The sequence below is a fragment of the Ictidomys tridecemlineatus genome, chromosome 5 (genome assembly GCF_052094955.1).
Source record: "Ictidomys tridecemlineatus isolate mIctTri1 chromosome 5, mIctTri1.hap1, whole genome shotgun sequence".
In the NCBI taxonomy this organism is placed as follows: Eukaryota; Metazoa; Chordata; class Mammalia; order Rodentia; family Sciuridae; genus Ictidomys; species Ictidomys tridecemlineatus.
This window is the reverse complement of record NC_135481.1, coordinates 39,795,350-39,819,549: the sequence shown is the minus strand read 5'-3', so window position 1 is coordinate 39,819,549 and position 24,200 is coordinate 39,795,350. Positions and strand designations below refer to the sequence as shown.

At 35.8% G+C, this 24,200-nt stretch overlaps 1 protein-coding gene across 3 annotated transcripts in view; it reads left to right on the top strand.

Annotated features, from left to right (window-relative positions):
• Bub1b (BUB1 mitotic checkpoint serine/threonine kinase B) overlaps window positions 1–24,200 on the top strand; it is an 86,810-nt gene that overhangs the window by 3,487 nt on the left and 59,123 nt on the right. For all 3 annotated transcript variants that reach the window (XM_078049815.1, XM_040276293.2, XM_005316394.3), the window contains exons 3-8: window positions 4,014–4,073; window positions 4,698–4,842; window positions 9,761–9,957; window positions 18,148–18,317; window positions 19,885–20,099; window positions 20,277–20,368. In XM_078049815.1, the coding sequence (XP_077905941.1) occupies window positions 4,014–4,073; window positions 4,698–4,842; window positions 9,761–9,957; window positions 18,148–18,317; window positions 19,885–20,099; window positions 20,277–20,368 (879 nt within the window). The remainder of the gene's footprint in view (window positions 1–4,013; window positions 4,074–4,697; window positions 4,843–9,760; window positions 9,958–18,147; window positions 18,318–19,884; window positions 20,100–20,276; window positions 20,369–24,200) is intronic.

Below are 24,200 nucleotides of genomic sequence, written 5' to 3'. Positions count from 1 at the left end.
AACATTGCTGAGGCTTGCTTTGAACTTATGATTCTCCTGTCTCAGCCACCCAAGCTATTGGGATTACAAGTGTGTGCCACCGTGCCCAGCAAATCTGTTATCTTTTATGTGTAACTCATTAGAAAATTTCTCAAGAATGACAAACTCTGGAAAAATAAAAGCTAAAAAATACTCTTACATTACTCAAAAGACCTATGGGTTTTTCTTTTGTCTACTAATACATGCTTTGATAAATGTGCTTTTTTGTTTGGTTTTTAAAGTTAAACTAGAATATCTGTTTTTACCAGTTCTGCCAACTGGCTAATTAGAATTTTGGGTATAATGTAATGAGCATCCTTATTCATTTCTTTGGTCTTTTTTATTTGTTTGAGTTGGGGTTTTCTGTGTTGCCCAGGATGGCCTTGAACACATTCTCCTGCCTCATTGGCCCTAGTCACAGGGATTATAGGCCACGAATGTACCATCTTCCCTGCCTTTCATTGGATCCTTAAAAGCATTATGTTTTATGTTTTTTTGTTTCAGAAATGGTGGTATTTTATTCTTTATGTTCTTCCCTGGTTTCTGTGACATTATCCTAGTTTTTCCGCTTCTCTAATTACTCTCCCTTTTTTCTTGAAGACTTTCAACTGTTTCTCACATAAGTCTCTGTTGTTTGCCCTCTGTATCATTACATATTCATATCTTCTAGGATTGCTTAACGATTGACAATTCTTCCTTGTCTTCTAACTCTCCTTTTGTCTGTCTATAACATAAACAGATGTTCCTTGACTTATGATGGTTTGACTTATGATTCTTCAACTCTATTATGGTGTGAAACAATATGTGTTCAGTTGAAACCATACTTAGATATTTTCACGGCCTCTGTGTATGCAGTACAACTATATTCTGATGCTGGGCAGCAATAGTGAGCTGCAGCTCCCAGTCAGTCACAACCTATACTCTACTGTGCATTGTGTTGCTAAACTATGATGCTTGGTAGATATTTTCAGCTCATGTTTATTGGAGTGTAACACTATTGTAAGTCAAGAATTATTATTGGTAATTAGATAAATGTTTCAGTTAATGTAGGAAGCACTCTCTCTTCTCTCCTTTTCCTTCTCCATTTTGGTTAATAGTATCAAAACTCACATGAATGGTTCAACTCATTGCTCTCATCCTAATTTTATTTAGTTGGTCATTATGGACTGGTGATTCTTTTAATTTTTATTTTTGGGGGCCTTCCGAATGCTAAGCATGTGTTATGTGCTCTAACACTGAACCAGCCCTGGAGATTTCTTTTTTTTTTTTTTTTTTCTGGTATCAAGGATTGAATTCAGAGGTGCTTTAGCACTGAGCTACATCCCCAGATCTTTTTTATATTTAGAGACAGGGTCTTGCTGAGTTGCTTAGGACCTCACTAAGTTGCTGAGGACTGACTTTTTTTTTTTTTTTTGAGAAAAAGGAAAAAGAAGGTTTATTGCTTTGCTAGCAAAGGAGAAATACAGGGGACTCCTGTCTCAAAGGCTGTTACTTTTTTTTTTTTTTAAGAGAGAGAATTTTTTAATATTTATTTTTAGTTTTCGATGGACACAACATCTTTATTTTTACGTCATGCTGAGGATTGAACCGAGTACCCCGTGCATGCCAGGCAAGCGCTCTACCGCTTGAGCCACATCCCTAGCCCAGAACAGGTTTTTTGCTTGTTTGTTTTTGTTTTTTAATTTTTTATTCTAATTTGTTATATGACAGCAGAATGCATTATAATTCATATTACACATAAAGAGCACAATTTTTCAAATCTCTGGTTGCATACAAAGTATATTCACACCATTCACGTCTTCATACATGTACTTAGGGTAATGATGTCCATCTCATTTCATGAACTCTTGATCCTCCTCTTGCCTCAGCCTCCCAAACCAAGCCACTGGGATTATAGGCTTGCACCACTGTGCCCCGCTGGAGATTTCTTTTTTTTATGTGGTGCTTTTTTTGTGTGGTGGGATTGAACCGGGGCCTTGTGCATATGAGGCAAGCACTCTACCAACTGAGCTATATATCCCCAGTCCTGGAGATTTCTTTCTTTCTTTCTTTTTTTTAAAAATGTTTTTATTACTTGTTGATGACATTTTAAAATTTTATTTATTTGTATTGGTACTGAGAATTGAACCTAGTGCCTTACATATGCCAGGTAAGCACTCTACCACTGAGCCACAATCCCAGCCCTCTGGAGATTTCTTTTAAGTATAATGTACATGCAGTAAAATGCTCAGATTTTTATTTATTTATTTATTTGAATTGGGGATTAAACCCAGTGGCATGTACCATTGAGCTACATCCCTAGACAGTATTTGGTGTTATCAGTCTTTCATTTTAGCCATCATAGTGATGTGTAGTATTTCACTATGGCTATACTTTGCATTTCCCTGGTGATTAGTGTTAGTGAGTCTGTTCACCATCTGTTCAGACATTTTGCCCAGTTTTTAAATTATTAATTTATGAGAGAGTCACTAGAGATTGAACCAAGGGGGGCTCTCCCACTGAGCTACATTTCCAGTCTTTTATATTTTTTATTTTGAATCAGTGTCTAAGTTGCAGAGGACTGCCTCAAACTTTCTTGCCTCAGCCTCCTGAGTAATGGAGTTCTTTATGTACTCTATATAAGTCCTTTATCAAATATGTGCTGCAGTTGTTTTTTCCTAGTTCTAAATTTTCTGTTCATTTTTTAACCACAAAATTTTTAATTTTGATGAAGTTCAATTCGTGTTTTTTATGGGCTAGTGCTTTTTGTGTCCTGTTATGTTTTTCTCCTTCAAAGTCATAATTATTAGCCTTATTTCATTGTCTTAACTTTTATGTTTAATTTTATGATTCATGCTAAATTTATCCCTGTGTATGGTATATGTTGGAGTAAAAGGTTTTTATCCTGATATGGAAGCTGTCTGGTTGTTCTACCTCCATTTGTTAAAGAAAGTTTTTTTCCCTTATTGAATTGCTTTGGGGACCTTGTCAAAAATCATTTGACTGGGGCTGAGGTTGTGGCTCAGTGGTAGAGCTCTTTGCCTAGCATGTGTGAAGCACTGGGTTTAATCCTCAGCACCACATATAAATAAATAAGTAAGTAAGTAAGTAAGTGAATAAATAAATAAATGTATTGTGTTCATTTACAACTAAAAAAATTTTAAAAATCATTTGAGGATTGAGGATATAGCTCAGTGATGGAGTACTTGCCTAGTTATGTACAAGTCCCTGAGTTCAATCCCCAGTACTTGGGGGAAAAAAACATATTGACCACATATGTGTGGGTTGTTTCTGGACTCTGTTATGTTGCATTGATGTTGACTTTGTAGCTTTTGACAAATGTTATTTATGTATGTATCTGTTTATTTATTTATTGAAGCACTGGGGATTGAACCCAGGGATGCTTTCCTACTGTGCTAATCAATAGCCCCCCGGGCCCCCCCCCCCCCCCCCCGCCCCTTATTTATTTTGAGACTGTTCTATTTCACCAAGTTTTAGCCCAGGTAGGTCTCAAACTTGTGCTTCTCCTGCCTCAGTCTCTAAAATCATTGGGATTACAAGTGTAGCTTTTTCCTAACAAATTTTAAAATTATTTTGTTAATTTCTAGTAAAGAGTCTGCTAAGATTTTGCTAGATTTTCTTAAATCCATAGATCACTTTGGGGAATTTCTGATTTGTTTTTTTGTGGTATTGATGATTGAACCCAGGGACTGCTGATTTAACTACTGAACTACATACATCTCCAGCTCTTTTTAAAAGTTTTTTTATTATATAGAGATAGGGTCTCACTAAATTGCTGAGACTGGCATGGAGTTTACATTCCTTGTGCCTCAGCCTCCAGAGTCTCTGGGATTAAAGGTGTGTGTCACTGTGCCTGTCATCATCTTTGTTATTTCTATTCTTTCTGTTTAACAAACCCTCATATTCTAGTACAGTTATCTAGATCATGGAAGCAACACTTGTTAATTGTCTGTTATGTATATTACACGTGTTAACATGTTTTGCTTAAATTTCAGGGCATTTGAATCTGAAATTCGATTTTATGCTGGAAATGACCCTCTGGATGTTTGGGATAGGTAGGTGCTTTTATTTTTAAAAAAGGTGACAGAAATATTAGATGAAGTTCTTATGACTATATTTCTAAAATTGGGGTATAAGGAATGGAAAGTGAATAGTCAGAATAGAAAGTGGTATGGGGGCACAGAGACCCAGAATAGTCATAGTGTGTCTTCCTGAGGGTTTTTGTTTATTGGTGATGGGGATAGAACCCAGGACTTCACACATTAGGCAAGTGCTCTACCACTGAGCTACCCTCCCAGTTCCCCTTAATATTGAAGAAATGTACAATTTAAGGTATGCAACTTTGAGCTATACCTTTCTGTCCCTATCCCCAGTATTTCCCAGAAGCACATATTAGGGATACTTGGGGAATTGTAGTCTTAGGATGTGCCTTTGAGGATCTCTCAAGAAACATACCTTCAACATTTTAGATATTTTTGCTTAAAAAAAAATCAAGAATTAGTATTGGAGCCAGAACAAAAGTATACATTCAACTTGAAATATGTTCTTTTCAATGGGGCTGAGGCTGTAGTTCAGTGGCAGTGCACTTGCCTAGCACATGTGAGGCACTGGGTTCTTATCACGTCCATCTACAACTACATTTTTTTTTTAAATGTTCTTTTCCTTTTCTTTCTATTCAGGTATATTAATTGGACAGAACAAAACTATCCTCAAGGTGGGAAGGAGAGTAACATGTCAACATTATTAGAAAGAGCTGTAGAAGCACTACAAGGAGAAAAACGTTACTATAGTGATCCTCGATTTCTCAATCTCTGGCTTAAATTGGTAAGTCTTTCTCAAGGCACTGAGTTTAAAATATTAAACCAAGAGATTGTCTCTAGAGGTTTATAGTATACAAAAACAGTGGTAAAACATGAGCCATTTAGGAGACAGTAAACATTTAACAAATGTCTGGTATGTGTAAAATTGGTTCCACTTAAAGATGGACTTAAATGTAGCATAATGAGGTTTTGTACCCCTGATCACACCCGTCCTCCTTTTTTAGCTGTAGATGGATCTAGCAACATCTATTTTTATTTATTTATTTATGTATTTTTGTGGTGCTGAGGATGGAACCCAGTGCTTCACATGTGCTAGGCATGTGCTGTACTACTGAGCCACAACCACAGCCCTGATCACACAACCTTTTAAGACTGATAATAAAGTATGTAGATCTCTCAATGGGTTTGAGTTATTTGCTTGTTTATTCTAAACAAAATTGGGTCATGCAGCTGTACTGGAGAAGGATATGCAGGAAATACTTGGGAGTACAATTGTACTTTTTCCCCAAAAGCTTCCTGGGTGATTCTGGTATCCCTTTCTCTCCTTTATGAAAATCATTACCATTAAAAAAGTGATGTCTTTTGGATTGGAGTTGTGGCTCAGTGACAGAGCGCTTGCCTCGCACATGTGAGGCAGTGGGTTCAATCCTCAGGACTACATAAAAATAAACAAAAATATTGTGTCCATGTATCTAAAAAAATATTTTAAAAAGTGATGTTTTAGTGTTGTGTTGGTTTTGGACTTTCGCCTTGTATATTGCTATGGCCAGAAATGTCCACTGACCACATTGTACCATCTTACTTGACATATATTTCTTTTATTTCTAGAATGCTCTTGAGAGTTTGTTTCATGAAAACATTTTTCATAAGATAATGACAATTTTTCTTAGATCTTGATTTCTTTGCTTTTATCCTAAAAGAAATTAGGTAAAAGGAAGCAATAAATATTTAGATACTGTAATAAAATATTGGAAATTGATAAAATTTCTGTCTAAAATCTTTTTTTTTCCTGTGTACTGACGATTGAACCCAAGGGTCTCTTACATGCTAGGCAAGTGCTCTACCTCTGAGCTATATCCTGAGTCTTTTTTATTTTTTTATTTGATATAAGGTCTTACTAAGTTGTCTAGGCTGGCCTTGAACTTGAATTCCTCATGCTTTAACCTGCTGAGTGGCTGGAATTACAAGCATGCTTCATGGCACCCAGCTTAAAATATCTCTCTTGAGGAGTATTATTAAATTTCCAAAATTACAAGTATAGGAAATTAAGTGAATCTTGAAGGCTTAATATATCTTGATTTCTGCAGGACATTGACAAGTTGCCTGGTATATACCACTATGCCCAGCTTAAGCTTTATATAGTGACAGGTATCAGGGACTGTATCTTAACTGATAATACTCTGAATTATAACTTACACATATGAGGAAAAAAAATCACTAATTTGGATAAATAAGGAAACCCCATTTACTAAATTACTGCAAAACTAAGCTATGTAATATTGTTTTTTTTTAATATTTATTTTTTAGTTCTCGGCGGACACAACATCTTTGTTGGTATGTGGTGCTGAGGATCGAACCCGGGCCGCACGCATGCCAGGCGAGCGCGCTACCGCTTGAGCCACATCCCCAGCCCTGTAATATTATTGTTTTTTTTTTTCAGAAATATAAGGGGAACATTTCATTTATTCAACATTCTTATTAAACCCTGGACAGAGACTGAGTGTTTTTTTTTTGTTTGTTTGTTTGTTTTTTGCCTTTGAGGAACCTGGTTTATTGGAGAAGACAGATTTTGAAACATTCTAAGTGTTACAAAAGGAAAAGTACTGAGTCTGTGGGAACACATATTAGTAGGACTTAATTTAGGTTAGATAATCCAGAAAAACTAGACATGAAAGCAGACTTCTAGCAAAGAATCAGAAATGGCAGTCTCTTTAATGAAAAACTCCTACATTAGAATGCTGAAATTCCTTTTTTCCCCCGAGGTACTGGGGATCAAACCCAAGGCCTCACACATATAAGGCAAGCACTTTACTAATGAGCTACATCCCCTCCCCTTTTAAACATTTTAAAAAATTTTGAGAAAAGGGTCTTGCTAAGTTGTACAGGCTGGCCTGGAATTGCCTCAGCTCCCTAGTAGCTGGGATTATAGGTGTGTACCACCATGCCCAGCTCTTAGTCCTTTTATTTTGAGACAGTTTCTCACTAAGTTTCCCAGGGTGACCTCTAACTTAGAATTCTCCTGCCTTAGCCTTCTGAGTAGCTGAGTTTGTAGGTGTGTACCACTACACCCAGCTTAAAATACCATTTTTATATGAAATTAGAGACTGTCTTTAGTTTCTAATGTTGATAAGAATATGGTGAAATTAGTATTTTTGTGACTTACTAAATTTTAGCATTTTAAATTTTAATAATCCTCTTAGAAACTTGTTACTTTACACATAGTTTAGGAATTTATCCTAAGGGACTAAAGTCAAAAGTGAAAGGTTGTATTTATGAAGATATTTTAGAATTATTTATAATTGGGCAAAAGTTGTTGAAATATCCAGTAATAGTGAATAATTAAATTATGGAGTGTCTTCTAAATGGAACTCTATACATTCGTTTAAAAATAATTTAGAAGAGGTGGGCATGGTGTCATATACTTATAATCCCAGTGATTTGGAGGCTGAGACAAGAGGATCACAATTCAAAGCCAGTCTAAGCAACTTAGTAAGACCATGTCTCAAAATAAAAAATAAAAAGATCTGGGGAAATGCATCAGTGGTAAAGCACCCCTGGCTTAGATCCCTAGTACCTAAAATAATAACAACAACAACAATAGAGAATAAACAACATCATGGGAAAATTAATGATGAAAGAATATTCTGCTATGTATACTTTAGCTGCTTGGTGTAGAGTCTAAAAGTAGAGGTATATATAGGTATACTCTACTTTTATACCTCTACTTTTACTTGTTTATAATTGTTTTGGTATTGTGTACTAGACCCAGCTGCCCAGATAACCCTTCAGAACCAAAGGACTTCCTTCCCCAACTGCTGGGAGTGCTGTTGGCTGACTATTCACAGCTGTTAGCTCTCTTTTGGAATTTCCCCTAATGAAGAGCCCTGCCTCACCCCAGGTCATGCCCACTCACTGGGGCCTATAACCCTGGACTGCTCCATGTAGAGATACAAAGACTTGATCTCCCCATCCCAACTGGAGAAAACCCTGTAGAGCCATCCTAACTCCAGACTTAACTCCTCATGTGGTCAACCTGTCTGCTTTGCAGCCCAGTACCTTCTGTATCCTCACTTCTTCCCAGATGTTGATCCCAACCACATTACTCTGTAAGCATGCTTACATGCCAACCTCTATTTCAGTGTCTGCTTTTAGGAAATCCAGACTTGCAATAGTGTTTCTGTTCTTTTCTGGTAGTGTATACTCAAACTATGACTTAGGAAACTATTTTGTGATTGCTTAGTGTACTGACAAATTGTGTCTTTATGACATCAGGCAAATAGACTATTCTGAATGTAAATTTGCTATTGTAAGTATTGTTTATGTTAAGTGATATTGAACTTATTGCCAAAAAAGTTCAGATTTAAAAAAAAAAAAGAATGACTGGGCACAATGGTGCATGCCTGTAATCCTAGTGGTTTGGGAGGATGATACAGGAGAATCATGAGTTAAAAGCCAGCCTCAGCAACTGTGAGGTGCTAAGCAACAGTGCTAAGACCCTGTCTCTAAATAAAATACAAAATAGGGCTGGGGATGTGGCTCAGTGGTCAAGTGTCTCTGAGTTCAATCCCCATCCCCCACAAAAAAAAGAATGGTACAGTGTTAGTGGAATGAAATAAGACTTTGTTATGATCAAAACTATAAAATGATTATGTTAAAATGAAATATAAAAATGTTGGAGTTTTTATTTTTCTTCTTTGCTACTAGAATTGTATCTGCATGTACAAAGTTATGTTTTTTTTTTTTTTCCTTTCGATGGTACTGAATTTGAATCCAGGACTTCACTAGGCAAGTGCTCTGCCACTGAGCTGCATCCCTAGACTTTGTTATTTTATTTTGAGATAGTTTAAGTTGCCCGTACTGGTCTGGAACTTGGTATCCTCATGCGTCAGCCTCTCAAGTAACTTGGATGATAGGTGTGTGCCACCTAACCTGACATAAAGTACCTTCTTAAATGCAGATTTGACCAAATCATTCATTCTTTTGCTTATAAGCTTTTGGTCTTTTTTTTTTAATATTTATTTTTTAGTTGTAGTTGAACACAATACATTTATTTTAATTTATTTATTTTTATGTGGTGCTGAGGATCAAACCCAGGGCCTCACACTTGCTAGGCAAGCACTCTCCTGCTGAGCCAAAACCCTAGCACAATCTTTCTTTTTTTGTATTGGGGATTGAACCTAGATATGCTTTACCACTGAGCCATATTCCATGTCATTTTTATTTTATTTTTTAATATATATTTTTTATTTGTAGATGGATACAGTATCTTCATTTTATTTTTTAATTTTTATGTGGTGCTGAGGATCGAACCCAGTGCCTCATGTGTGCAAGGCAAGTGCTCTACCACTGAGCCACAACCCCAGCCCTCCTTTTAATTTTTTATTTTGAGACAGGGTCTCACTAAGCTGCTGAGGCTGGCTTTGAACTTGTGATCCTTCTGCCTCGGCTTCCCGAATCACCATGCCCAGCCTAAATATCACTGCTTCTTAAAGTCTTTCCTCCCCATTCCTTTTTCTTACAAATTAATTTCTTTCTTTTTTCTCTTTTGGGGCCTTCAAGTATTGTCCTTACCAAATTTATATTGTAGTAAATGTATTTCTTCAATGCGGGAATTCACATAGTATTTTCAGTGGTTGGCACGTAATAGGCATTTTATAAATGGAAGAAATTGGTTAACTGTTAACACTTTTAATTTGTTTCAGGGGCATTTATGCAATGAGCCTTTGGATGTGTATAGTTATTTGCACAACCAAGGGATTGGCATTTCGCTTGCTCAGTTCTACATTTCATGGGCTGAAGAATATGAAGCTAGAGAAAACTTTAAGAAAGCAGATGCAATATTCCAGGAAGGGATTACACGGAAGGCTGAACCACTAGAAAGATTGCAGTCCCAACATAGGTAAAGTGCTTTTCTGCAGCTTGTCTTAACTCTTTTTTAAATTAAGAAATAAATGGTCTTTTTGCTTCTGAATAAAATGCTCCCTGATGTATTGGCAAGTTAAATTTATTTAGCTACTATTCATTTTTTTTAGACATTTTTTTTACAGTAAAATCCATTCTTTGGTATATGGTTTTATGAGTTTTCACAAATGAATATACATTTAACTGTCACCACAATTAAGATATAGAATAGGGGCTGGGGTTGTGGCTCAGTGGTAGGGCGCTTGCCTCATGTGTTTGAGACTCTGAGCTCAATCCTCACCACCACATAAAAATAAATAAGTGAGATAAAGGTATTGTGTCTAACTACACTAAAAAATAAAAAAAAATTTTTTTAAAAAGGATATAGAATAGTTCCATACCCCCCAAGAGAATTCCCTGATGCTATTCCTTTGTAGTTGTTAATACCTAATCTTAACCTGAATACTAGCAAACACTTATCTATTCTCCAGCCCTATAGTTTTGCTGTTTCTAGAATGTCATATAAATGGAGTCATATAGTATGTAGATTTTTGAGTCTCTCTTCTTTGATTTATAATAATGCTTTTGTGTTGTAAAATTTCCTTATATATTCTAAATGCAAACCTTTTGTCAGACATGTTTTGATTTATAAATATTTTCTTCCAGCTGTAGTCTTGCCTGTTTATTCTTTTAACTCTTAAAGAATAAAAGTGTAATTTCTTTTCTTTTTTTTTTTTTTTGGACTGGGGATCGAACCCAGGAGCACTTAACCACTGACCCACAAACCCAGCCCCTTTTATATTTTATTTAGAGACAGGATCTCCCTAAATTGCTTAGGGCCTCTCTAAGTTGCTGAGGCTGGCTTTGAACTCAGTCCTCCTGCCTGAGTCCTCCCTGAACCACAGGGATTATAGGTGTGTGCCACCATGTCTGGAGTTTTAGATTCACCTTTCTGGAATTTTTATTAGGATTGTACATAAACATATTTTTTCACTTTATTTAGGTATGATTTCTTTTAGTGAACTTTAGAAGATTTTTTTCCTAATCTTTAAAGAATTGGTTTATTTCATCTAAGTTCTTGAGTTTGTGGGCACAGAGTTGTTTATAATATTACTTTATTATCCTTTAAATGTCTACCAGGTGATGTAATATTCTCTTTCATTCCTGATAGTGGTAATTTGTATCTTCTCTTTTTTCTCACTCCAATAGAAGTTTATCAATTTTATTGATTGTGTCTCATAACCTGCTTCTGGGATCACTGTTTTTCTCATTCTGATTTTCTGTTCTTTTCTTTCTTCTTGCTTGGTACAACTATTTCTTCTTTTTCTATTTTCAGGTAAAAGCTTAGATCATTGATTCTAATCCTTCTTTTCTCATAAAAGCCTTTAATATGCTCTAAATTTCCCTCAGCTGCATCTCACGAGTTTTAATATGTCATGTTTTCATTTTCACTGAAAAGATTTTCTAACTTCTTTTGTGTCTCCTTTTTAACTTATGGTTTATTTAGAAATGTTATTTAATTAGGAAATGTTTTTGGGGTTTTCACATAGCTGCCTGTTATTGATTTCTAGTTTAATTCCATTGTGATCAGAGAACATAATTTGTATGATTTTAATTCTTTTAAATTTGTTATGAACAAGACAGGGAAGCCCTCTATCACCACTTCTATTCAATTTAGTTCTTGAAATACTAGCCAGAGCAATTAGACAGACAAAAGAAATTAAAGGCATAAAAATAGGAAAAGAAGAACTTAAATTATCGCTATTTGCAGATGACATGATAATATATTTAACAGACCCAAAAGGGTCTACAAAGAAACTGCTAGAGTTAATAAATGAATTCAGCAAAGTGGCAGGATATAAAATCAACACGCATAAATCAAAGGCGTGTATCAGCAACAAAACTTCTGAAATGGAAATGAGGAAAACCACTCCATTCACAATATCCTCAAAGAAAATAAGATACTTGGGAATCAACCTAACAAAAGAGGTGAAAGATTTATACAATGGAAACTACAGAACCCTAAAGAGAGAGAGAGAAGAAGACCTCAGAAGATGGAAAAATCTACCCTGTTCATGGATAGGCAGAACTAACATCATCAAAATGGCGATATTACCCAAAGTTCTCTACAGGTTTAATTCGATGCCAATCAAAATCCCAACGGCATTTCTTGTAGAAATAGATAAAGCAATCATGAAATTCATATGGAAAAATAAAAGACCCAGAATAGCAAAAGCAATTCTAAGCAGGAAGTGTGAATCTGGAGGTATAGTGATACCAGAGTTCAAACTGTACTACAAAGCAATAGTAACAAAAACAGCGTGGTACTGGTACCAAAACAGGCAGGTGGACCAATGGTACAGAATAGAGGACACAGAAACCAATCCACAAAATTACAACTTTCTTATATTTGATAAAGGGGCTAAAAACATGCAATGGATGAAGGATAGCATCTTCAACAAATGGTGCTGGGAAAATTGGAAATCTATATGCAACAAAATGAATCTGAATCCCTTTCTCTCACCATGCACAAAAGTTAACTCAAAATGGATCAAGGAGCTTGATATCAAATCAGAGACACTGCGTCTGATAGAAGAAAAAGTTGGCTACGATCTACATACTGTGGGGTCGGGCTCTAAATTCCTTAATAGGATGCCCATAGCCCAAGAGTTAATAACAAGAATAAACAAATGGGGCTTACTTAAACTAAAAAGTTTTTTCTGAGCAAGAGAAACAATAAGAGAGGTAAATAGAGAGCCTACATCCTGGGAACAAATTTTTACCCCTCACACTTCAGATTGAGCCCTAATATCCAGAATATACAAAGAACTCAAAAAATTAAACAATAAGATACCAAGGACCTGAACAGATACTTCTCAGAGGAGGACATACAATCAATCAACAAGTACATGAAAAAATACTCACCATCTCTAGCAGTCAGAGAAATGCAAATCAAAACCACCCTAAGATACCATCTCACTCCAGTAAGATTGGCAGCCATTATGAAGTCAAACAACAATAAGTGTTGGCGAGGATGTGGGGAAAAGAGTACACTTGTACACTGCTGGTGGGGACTGCAAATTGGTGAGGCCAATTTGGAAAGCAGTATGGAGATTCCTGGGAAAGCTGGGAATGGAACCACTATTTGACCCAGCTATCGCCCTTCTCCGACTATTCCCTGAGGATCTTAAAAGAGCGTACTATAGGGATACTGCCACATCAATGATCATAGCGGCATAATTCACAATAGCTAGACTGTGGAACCAACCTAGATGACCTTCAATAGATGAATGGATAAAAAAAATGTGACATCTATACACAATGGAGTATTACACAGCACTAAAAAATGACAAAATCATAGAATTTGGAGGGAAATAGATGGCATTAGAGCAGATTATGCTAAGTGAAGCTAGCCAATCCTTAAAAAACAAATGCCAAATGTCTTCTTTGATATAAAGAGAGCAACTAAGAACAGAACAGGGAGGAAGAGCATGAGGAAAAGATTAACATTAAACAAAGACAAGTGGGAGGAGAGAAGGGAAAGCATATGGAAATGGTAGAAGACCCTCAATGTTACACAAAATTACATATAAGAGGTTGTGAGGGGAAAGGGGGAGGGAAACAAGGGAGAGAATTGAACAACAGCAGAGGAGGTAGAGAGGGAAGATGGGAGGGGAGGGGAGGGGGGATAGTAGAGGATAGGAAAGGTAGCAGAATACAAGTCACTAATATGCCATTATGTAAAAATGAGAGTGTGTAACCGATGTGATTCTGCAATTTGTATTTGGGGTAAAAAATGGGAGTTCATAACCCAATTGAGTCAAATATATGAAAGATGATATATCATGAGCTTTTTAATCTTTTGAACAACCAATAAAAAATAAATAAAAAATAAAAAAAATAAATTTGTTATGGTTTATTTCATCATCTAGGATATGGTCTATCTTGGTGAATGTTCCATATACATTCAAAAAAATGTTTGTTTTGTAAATGTTATTTAAGTCAAGTTGATTGGTGATCTGATCTAACCTTTTGTATCTTTGCTTTTCTCTTTACTTGTTCTAATAATTACAGGGAGGAGTTTTTGTTTTTGTTTTGTTTTGTTTTGTTTTTGGTACTGGGGATTGAACCCCTGGGTGCTTTACCACTGAGCTACATCCCCAGCCCTTTTTACTTTTTGAGACCTGGTCTTGCTAAATTGCTTAGAACCTTACTAAATTGCTGACACTGACCTGGAACTTATGATCCTCCTGCCTGAGCCTCTCAATCCCTGTGATGACCAGCATGTTCCTGGCCTGGGAGGACTTTTAAAGTCTTTTTAATTGTGATTTTTGCCTTTTTTCTTCTTTCAGTCCTATTAACTCTGCTTAATATAATGTGAAGTTATATTGTTAAGTACATACACATTTAGAATTGGCCCTTTTTCCATTATATAATGATGCCTTTATCCCTGATTGTACTCCTTTATTCTGAAGTCTACTTGGTCTGGTATTTATTACAGCCATTCCAAAGCTGGGTGTAACTCAGTGGTATTGTGCTTAGCTGTATAAGGCCATGGACTCAAATCTCCAAAACCAAAATAAAAAACAAAGCCATTCCACCTTTCTTTTTGTTTGCATGACATATATTTTTCTTTCTAGTTTTTCGAAAGCTTTAGAGTTGTGCAGCCACAACTAGATTTTTAGAACTTTTCTCTGTGTGGCCAGGGGTGCTAGGGCTCAAACCCAGGGCCTTCCTCATGCTTGGCAATGTTCTACCACTGAGCTATAACCCTCAGCCCTAGAATATTCTTAATACCCAATCCTTAATAGTCATTCCCCATTCCTAGTCTCCTAAGTTCTAGATAATTGCTAATCTGCTCTTTGTCTATGGATTTGTCTGTTCTAGACATTTCACATAAATGGAATCCTGTAATACATAGTCTTTAGCAACTGGCTTTTATTTAGCATATTTTCAAGGATCGTCATAGATTAACATAGTTGTGGCATGTATTAATTAATTTCTTTTGATTTCTGATTGATATTTTATGGATGTACTACATTTTGTGTATCCATTAGTGGGCATTTGGGTTGTTTCTACTTTTCGGATATTATGAAATAATGCTTCTATGAATATTTGTGCTACAGGTTTTTAAATGGCTTTCCTTTTATTTGGGTCTTTATGTTTTAAATGGGTTTCTTCTGTAGAGCAAATAGTTGAGTCTTGTTTTTTCCTTATCTCAAAATATGTCTCTTTTTTTGGTATGTTTAGACCATTTAATAGAATTATGAATAGTATTGGATTTAGGTCTACCATTTTCTTATTCATTTTGTTTGTTTCCTCTATAGATTGTTTCCTACTTCTTTTGGATTATTAGTATTTAATTTTAATTTACTTTATTGACCTTTTGTCTGCTACTACTACTATTTATTTATTTATTTATTTATTTTGGTACTGGGGATAGAACCATGGAGCCACATAAATTTTTTTAAATTAAAAATAAAAATATCTATTTTTTTTATGTACTAGGGATTGAACTCAGGGATGCTTAACTACTGAGCCACCCCTAACCCTTTTTATTTTATTTTGAAAAGGTCTTGCTAAGTTGCTTAGGGTCTTGCTTAGTTGCTAAGGCTGGTTTGAACTTGAGATCTTCTTGCCTCAGTCTCCCAAACTACTGGGTTTTATCACTGTCCCTGGCTCGGCCTTACTTAAAAAAATACTTTTCTCCTTTTTCTTTTTGAATTTCTGTTCCAACAATTTTGATTTTACACACACACCACCCCATCAGTACTGGGGATTGAATCGAGGGCTTCATGCATGCTAGGCAATAGGTCTACCACCAAGCTACATTCCATCCCCTTGCCAGGCAATTGCTCTGTCACTGAGCTACACCACCAGCCTTTTTTATATTTTTAAAAGTTTTGAGACACAGGGTTTCACTAAATTATCTGGGATGCCCACCAACTTGCAATCCTCTTGCCTCTTCTGAGTATCAGTCTTTTTATTACCTTTGTTTTAATTTTTGCAATATTGGGTATTGAATCCAGGGTGCTCTACAACTGAGTTATATCCCCAGCCTGAAACAGGACCTCACTAAATTGCCAAAGTTTGCCTCAAACTTGTGATCTTCTCAGCCTCTTGAGTAGTTGGAATTACTGTCATGTGCCACCACATCCTGTTCTTTTATAGTTTCTGTTTTAAAAATTTTATGTTTTCATTTATTTCAAATGTTCAACTCATGGAGCATAGCTGTAATACTGCTTTAAATTTTCTGAAAACACCCAACATGTGGGTCATCTCCATGTTGGTTATTATTTGTCTTTTCCTTTGAGAACTGGCCACAATTTCCTGGTTCTTCATGTGTCACATAATTATGGATTGTGTCCCAGACATTTATTCTGATACTGTGTTATGAGTCCTGTTGATTGATATTCTCTGGAGAATTTTTGTTTTTGTCTTAGTAGAAAACCAAACTTCAGGTTTCAAAAGTTCTTTCTCACTTTGTCAATGGTGGTTGAGATGTCAGTTCAGTTTTCAAGACATTTGTTAGGGTGTTTTTGTTCTATCCCATGTCCTGCTCAGGGGTTACTGTAATGCTCAGGGACTAGTGGGTAGTAGTTTATATTATAGTTCAGTTCTCAGAGCATTTTCTGTGCATTCGTAGAGTGAGCCCAGGGCTTGTACCAATTCATGTACTGAGTTAGGAGATCCCCTTCTTTTGCTTATTCCTCTTCAGAATTTTTCCTGTGCTTTTTGGTCCTCAGACTCCCTTTTTCTCACTCTTCTACCTAGAAAAATGGCGTTTTTCTTAGGAGTTTTAGATTACTACACCATCATTGCGACAGTTCTAAACCATAAGAGAAAATGGAAGAAAACAAAACGGGAAAAAACTCTGCTTAAATTATTTAAGTTTTAAACTCCTTTCCATAATCTACTTGCTTTTGTTTACTTTTTGGAATCCTCAGTTAGTTGCTCTTTTTCTGTGTTGTCTAGAGTTTTCATCCTAATCAGTGTGAAAGAGAGAGGCTATAGTGACCTTATTTCATCCCAGTCAGCACTTGCAAGTTCTTCTTTATATTTGTTCGTTTACCTTTCTGATAATACTTAAATGGCAGCAGCACAGGATATTTAGTTTTCAAACTTCTACCAGCTTTAGTAAAGTAAATTTTAAAAATTGTTATAATAGGGCTGGGAATATAGCTCAGTTGGTAGAGTGCTTGCCTCACATGCACAAGGCCCTGGATTCAATCCCCAGCACCACAAAAACAAAAACAAAAAAAGTTATAATAAAAATTTGATGGGAAACTTTATGACTTTTATTTATCTTAGTCACCCTATTCTGATCCTGATCAACCTATAATGATGATTTTCAGAGTATTTTTAATTGGTCAAACTTAGAATTTTAATTTTTTTTTTTTTTTTTTACTAATTTTCACAGTGCTGGGGACTGAACCCAGGTCCTTGCACATACTAGGCAAGTGCTCTACCACTGAACTATATTCTCTACCTCTTTTTATGTTAAGACAGGATTTTGCTAAGTTGCCTGGCCCTTTTAATCCTCTTGCTTTAGCCTCTTGAGCAGCTGAAATTACAAGTGATTGCCACCACACCTGGATCAAACGTGGACTTTTTTGTGGAGTTCCCCCCCCCCCCATACCAGGGACACTTAACTGGACCACATCCCCAGCCCTTTTTTGTATTTTATTTAGAAACAGTTCTCGCTGAGTTGCTTAGGGCCTTGCTAAGTTGCTGAGGCTGACTTTGAACTCTTGATCCTCCTGCTTCAGCCTCCCAAGTCACTAGGATTTCAAAAAAACATGGACTTTTAAAAGACCTAAATCATTCTAGCCAAGTGATCCTTTGATCTCAAGGGACTTCTCTTTATTCCTAAGAGTTTGGAGTAGATTTTTTAAAAATCTTCTTTTGATTCTATGATAGTGGAGTATTTTCCTTGATTTGGGAAAGAATAGGCGTACTTTATCTTGTAGCTAAGCTGATAATTAAAGATTCCATGTGAAATTTTTCTGTTTTTCTCCTAGCTCCAAGCCAGAACAGAGGACTCCAAACTCTAGGAATTTGTTTGGAGTATTTCTATATTTCTTACCCCATATTCTGTTCTTTTCCTTTGTTTGTTTTAGCAAATTAGAAATTTTGAGTCTAGTGGATAGTGGTTACATCTACTAAAAGATAATTTCTCTTACTTTAGGCAATTCCAAGCTCGAGTATCACGACAAACTCTTTTAGCACTTGAGAAAGAAGAGGAGGAGGAAGTTTTGGGACCTTCAGTACCACAACGAAGTACACTAGCTGAACTCAAAAGCAAAGGGAAAAAGACAGCAAGAGCTCCAATCAACCGTGTAGGAGGTGCTCTCAAGGGTAAGTTTGTTAAGTGTTATTTTGGAAAACCTTTAGTCTCTTGTGGTAGGTAAATTAAGTAAGAAGATAATGCATAATTATATACATGCACACTGTCCTAGTTTTTCTGATTACGAGGTAGCAAATACAAGGAAGTCAAAGGAGAGCTAATATTATAATGTTCAATAAAATAAATAGAAGCATTTTTGTGTATTAGTTAATAAAGTCCTGATATTTACAGAGCATCATTTTCTGAGTAAGAGTTATTAGTTGAAAGAAGTAGTAATATAGCAAACGTTGTCAAAGTAAAGCCTACGTGCACCGAAACTTCAGAGAATAATATTTACATCATTAAGAATCCTTTCTTTTTAGACTTTTAGGCCAAAATTGAATACTTTTTATATACCCAAGATGATCAGCAAGTTTTTTTTTCCTTTTTAATCAACAATGACTTTTTTAAAAGTCACAGCAAAATTGACCAGAAAGTACTGAAAGTAAGCTTTCATAAACCAAATTTAAAATAGTTAAATATGTAGGCCAGACTATTATTTGGTCCTTAATCCCATTCCTGATATTAATTTATTAATAATCAGGATGTCGGTCAGAGATCCTAGAATTAGGATATAGAGCGTGTGTAGTGCCAAAATATATTTCGTCAGATAATGGTGAAATATAATGTGCCAATAAAAAAACATTGGGGGGGGGATGATCATGGTGAAGCTTAAAATAATAACTAGTCTTACAATAGCAATCTCAAATAAATGAGCTGCATTTGTGTCCTCTAGTAAATCTTGGCTGATTATTACTGAGAGAAAATGGAGAGCTGAAAAATGAAGAATTGGAATAGTTTTCTTTTGGAGTACCAAGAATAGTTTTTGAAAACTAGACAGTGTTAAAATGATGCCTCAGGAAAATGTAGAATTTCTTTCTTTTTTTTTTTGTACTATAAGTAAAAGATTAGAAGTTGTAGGAAGGAGGAGAAAATAGGGCAATGATAAGTAACAAAAACAGAGTGGATAAAACTGTTACTAATTCAATTTATTAAGTTTTTTCAAAATAATTGATTTTTTAGCCAGACATGGTGGCGAACACCTGTAATACCACCTACCTGGGAGGCTGAGACAGGAGGATTGCAAGTTCAGATCTAGCCTTAGCAACTTAGTGAAGGCTTCCAGCAGCAACTCAGACCCTGTCTCAAAACATAAAAAGGATTGGGGATATGGCTCAGTTTCTAAGCACCCTTGGGTTCAATCACCCCTGGGATTGAACCCAGGGGTACTTTATTACTGAGATACAGTAATCCTAGCCCTTTTTTAAAGTTTTATTTTGAGATAGGGTCTTGCTAAGTTTCCCAGATTGGCCTTGAATTTACAATACCTCCTGACTCAGCCTCCAAAATTGTTGGGATAATAGACTTATGTCACTGCACCTGGCTAAAATAATTACTTTTTTAAAAAAATCTTCTTTTGATTCTATGATAGTGTAGAGTATTTTCCTTGATTTGGGAAAGAATAGGTATACCTACCTTATCTTGTAGCTAAGCTGATATTTAAAAATTCTTTGTGAAGTTTTTCTGTTTTTCACCTAGCTCCAAGCCAGAACAGAGGATTCCAAATTCCAGTTCCTCAGCAGATGCAAAATAATCGTAGAATTACTGTTTTTGATGAAAATGCTGATCAGGCTTCTAGAGCAGAGTTGTTTAAGCCCATGATCCAGCCATGGATGGCACCACCTGTCCCCAGAGCTAAAGAGAATGAACTACATGCAGGCCCTTGGAACACAGACAGGCCCTTGGAATACAGGGTAAGGACTCATAGATCAAATGTATATGCTAACATAACATAGACTTCAGGTTTAGAATAGAGGAATATTTTTAGCATCTCTTAATTCCTCTTGAATATTTAAGTAGAATCTGCATATTTTTTTTGGCAGAATGTAAAAAGTATGGTAATTTTAGTTTTTTTTTTTTTTTATCTCCAGCCTCATGGCAATATAGCTTCTGTGACAACTGTACCCCCTGTTGTTCCCAGTTTTACTCCATATGTGGAAGAGACTGCACAACAGCCAGTTATGTGAGTTTGGTTTCCAAGATACTTTGAAGTGGAAATGATTAAGAGTGGGCAGAGACACCTATCCTAGTTCAAATCCTCAGCATTTTCTTTGTGAAAATGAAAATAGACAAAGTTTTGTGTATACCTTTTGTTTATACTACTTTGAATGTATTAGGGCTAAAAAACTCTTAGTAATATTTTTATTAGGGTATAAACATCAGGTTAGTTTGTTTACATTGTTATAATGAGGGTAATCACTGTTATTTTAGTGAGATATTATTTGTTATTGATTGTAATTGGAAGTTGTGGTAATTGTACTTTTTATCCTGCTTTTTCCTTTTGCATATATTTTTTTCCCTTCTTCCTAACCCTTAGCATTTCTTTTGTAAGAAGAAACATGATAGGTGGTGGATATAATCAAGTCAGTCTAAGATCTAGTTCAGTACTTAGCATTGTTGAATCCTGATGCTAGGTTCAATTCTGTGTGAAAGGTGCCTTATAACTAATTTATAATTGCCATTTCATACTAGGTACTGTAGAAATGCAGAAATAAGTTTTGACGCATATTCTGCCTAATGAAGAGTCATGATACAGGAAACAATTTTTAAGAAATTCATGTGAGCCTTTATAGAAATTGATGACATACATTTTTGGATGTTTAATTTTTCTAATGTTTCAAGTTACTTTGTAGAGACATGAATTATGTCTGTAAGACTGGAAGACCCCGTACCACATGACACAGATCACAAAAGAGGTTTCCGCTTTATTACAAAAGGCTGTGTGTTTATATAGGTCTAAGGAGATGTCGCAGGGCTGAGGTGGATAACAGGTCGCCCGTTTATTGGCAAGCTCTTCCAGATGTCAGTTCTAGAGCCCAAGAAGTTAATTCTAATTGGGGCTAAGGAACGTTTTGCGCCAGTGAAAGAAACAAAGAGGAGAAAGAGGGTCGTTAGACGCCATGCTGGGGTTTTTCTCTGGGGTGCTGCTACCTTTATATGTTTTCCCAACAATGTCAAAGTTAATAATGGTATAGAAAATGTTAAACTTTATTTAAATTCTTTTTCTTTGGTGTCTTATTGGACCTAACTACATGGCTTTTCTTTTTTTCTTTTTCACTAGGTTGTGTGTGTGGTTTTTGTGTGTGTGTGTGTGGTGCTGGGGATCACACTCAGGTTCTTGTGCATACTAGTTAACCATTTTGCCACTGAGCTGCATACAGCCCCCCCTTTTTTTAATATTTTTTTTTAATTGTAGATGGACACAATACCTTTTTTATTTATTTATTTTTATGTGGTGCTGGGGATCAAACTCAGCGCCTCATTCATGCTAGGCAAGCGCCCTATCACTGAGCCACAGCCTGGCCCTTTTTTTGAAATATATTTTGAGATAGGTTCTTGCACCAGATTAGCCTGAAATTTTTGATCCTCCTGCCTCAGCCTCCCAAGTAGCTGGGATTATAGATGTATACCATCATGCCCATTTATCTTTAAGTAAGTGTGTGTGTGTGTGTGTGTGTGTGTGTGTGTGTGTGTGTGTGTGTGTATGAGAGTGTGTGTGTGAGAGAGAGAGAGAGAGAGAGAGAGAGAGAGACACACTGAGGATTAAATCCGGGGCAGTTAACTACTGAGCCACATCCCCAGCCGTTTTGAAACAGGGTTTTGCTGAGTTACTAAGGGTCTCCCTAAGTTGCTAAGGCTGACCTCTTACAATCCTCCTGCCTCAGCCTCCCAAGACTCTGTAATTACAGGCCTTAACCACTATGCCCAACTAATTTTAATTCTTCTGCATTCAAATTTAGCAGTCTTCTTTGTGAGTTTTGAGTCCTTATCATTCTTTGCTGGGATTTCTGCAATTTAACTATATCAGTTAGCTTTCTAACACTATACCATACATGGAGACAGTCAGCTTATAAAAAGAAAAGGTTTATTTTGGCTCACAGTTTTGCAAGTTTCTGCCCATAACTGATAGGCCCTGGTGCTTTGGGCCTGTTGCAAGTCAGCACATTATGGTGTAAGAGAGTGGCAGAGCATATTTTTCACCTCATGGCCAGAGAGGAAGGAACTGGGATCCCATTATCCCCTTCAAAGGCACACTCCTGATGAACTGAAAATTTCCCACTAAGCCCCACCTCCTAAAGATTCTGCCACCTCTCAACAGTGCTATGTACCCAGGACCAAATTTTTAACACATGAGTTTTGGGGAGACACTTATCCAAATCATAGCAGTAACTAAAATCCCAATCTTTGTCTTATTCCTCTCTACCCATTCTCTCTATGCTGTTAAAGTTCTATAGTGTGTATTTGATCATGTTGTTTCCCTGATCAGAATCTCTTACTAGCTCCCCATAACTTTTGGATGAAACCCCAAATCAGCATTCATTATATAATTATAAACAAAAAACCCACAATAGTTTTGTTTGATAATAACTTAATATATCAGTGGTTTTTACGTTTTCTAAACTGAAATAGCTATTCAAAAATGAGTTGACATTATATAATAAATTTTAATGCTAGTCAGAAAACTTTGTTCCAAACCAAATTCAAATCTTGTTTTAAGTTATTTTTCAATTCATACTTCTAAAAATTATAAAAACTTCATTTACAAAATCCTTCATGATTTAATCTCTGCTAACATCTCCACTTTTCCCCTCCTATAAGTGGTCAAACTAGACTGTACACTCCTGACTTGTAGAATTGTTTTACAATTAACATGAACAAGGCCACCGTACCCCTCTCCCCTGTGGCTAATTCTTTTTCCTCCTAGGACTGTGTTTAAATGTTATACCCTTGGGCTGGGGATGTGGCTCAAGTGGTAGCGCGCTTGCCTGGCATGCATGAGTGCAGTCTGGGTTTGATCCTCAGCACCACATACAAACAAAGATGTTGTGTCTGCCGAGAACTGAAAAATAAATATTAAAAAAAAATTCTCTCTCTCTCTCTCTCTCAAAAAAAAAAAAATTCTAGATGTTATACCCTTCAAGAAAACTCTTGTGAAGCATTTCCTTTCATCTAATGTTTATTGAATGGTGGATGTATGAAGTTATAAAACAGTACTACTGGAAATATAATTCAGTTCTAGAGATCATTTAATTGCAAGAATTACTTAAATACCAATATCTGTTTTATTTCCTTAATTTTATTTAAAATTAAGTTTAAATTTCTCCTGTTGACTTTTTTCTTCCTTTTTTTTTTTTTTTTTTTTTTTTTTGAGAAGAGTTTTTCTAAGTTGCTTAGAACCTTGTAAATTGCTAAGGCTGGTAGTCCTCCTGCCTCAGCTTCCCAAGCCTCTGGGATTACAAATTTTTTCTTTTAATAAACTTTTAACTTTTGGAATGATTTTAGATTTACAGAAAGGAGCAAAGATAATGCAGAAAATTTCTGTATCCCCTTCATCTAATTTTCCTTTCTATTAGCATTTTACAAAGCCATGGTTTGTTAGAACTAAGAAATTGACATTGGTATAATATTATCACCTAAACTCCAGAAAAGTCTTCAGATCTCAATAGTTTTTTTTCCAGTTACGTCCTTTTCCTGTTTCTGGTATCAATCCAGGATACTACATTGCATTTAGGAAACTGACTTTTCTTGACTATTATTCCCCTTAAATTTTTATTGTATGAATTGAAAAATATAGAATACAATTTGATTTAAACCAAATCCAAATGTTGAAAAGTTTTCTGGATAGGTTTAAAATTTATATAATCAATTCTTTTTGTATACCTGTTTCAGTTTTGGAAACATAAACCACTTATGTAAGAAGTTGTTATGAAACAGAAAAGTGTTGGTGGGGTTTTTGCTACAATATTATATAAAATCAATTTTTTGATAACATTTAATTTAGTGGCAGGTCCAAG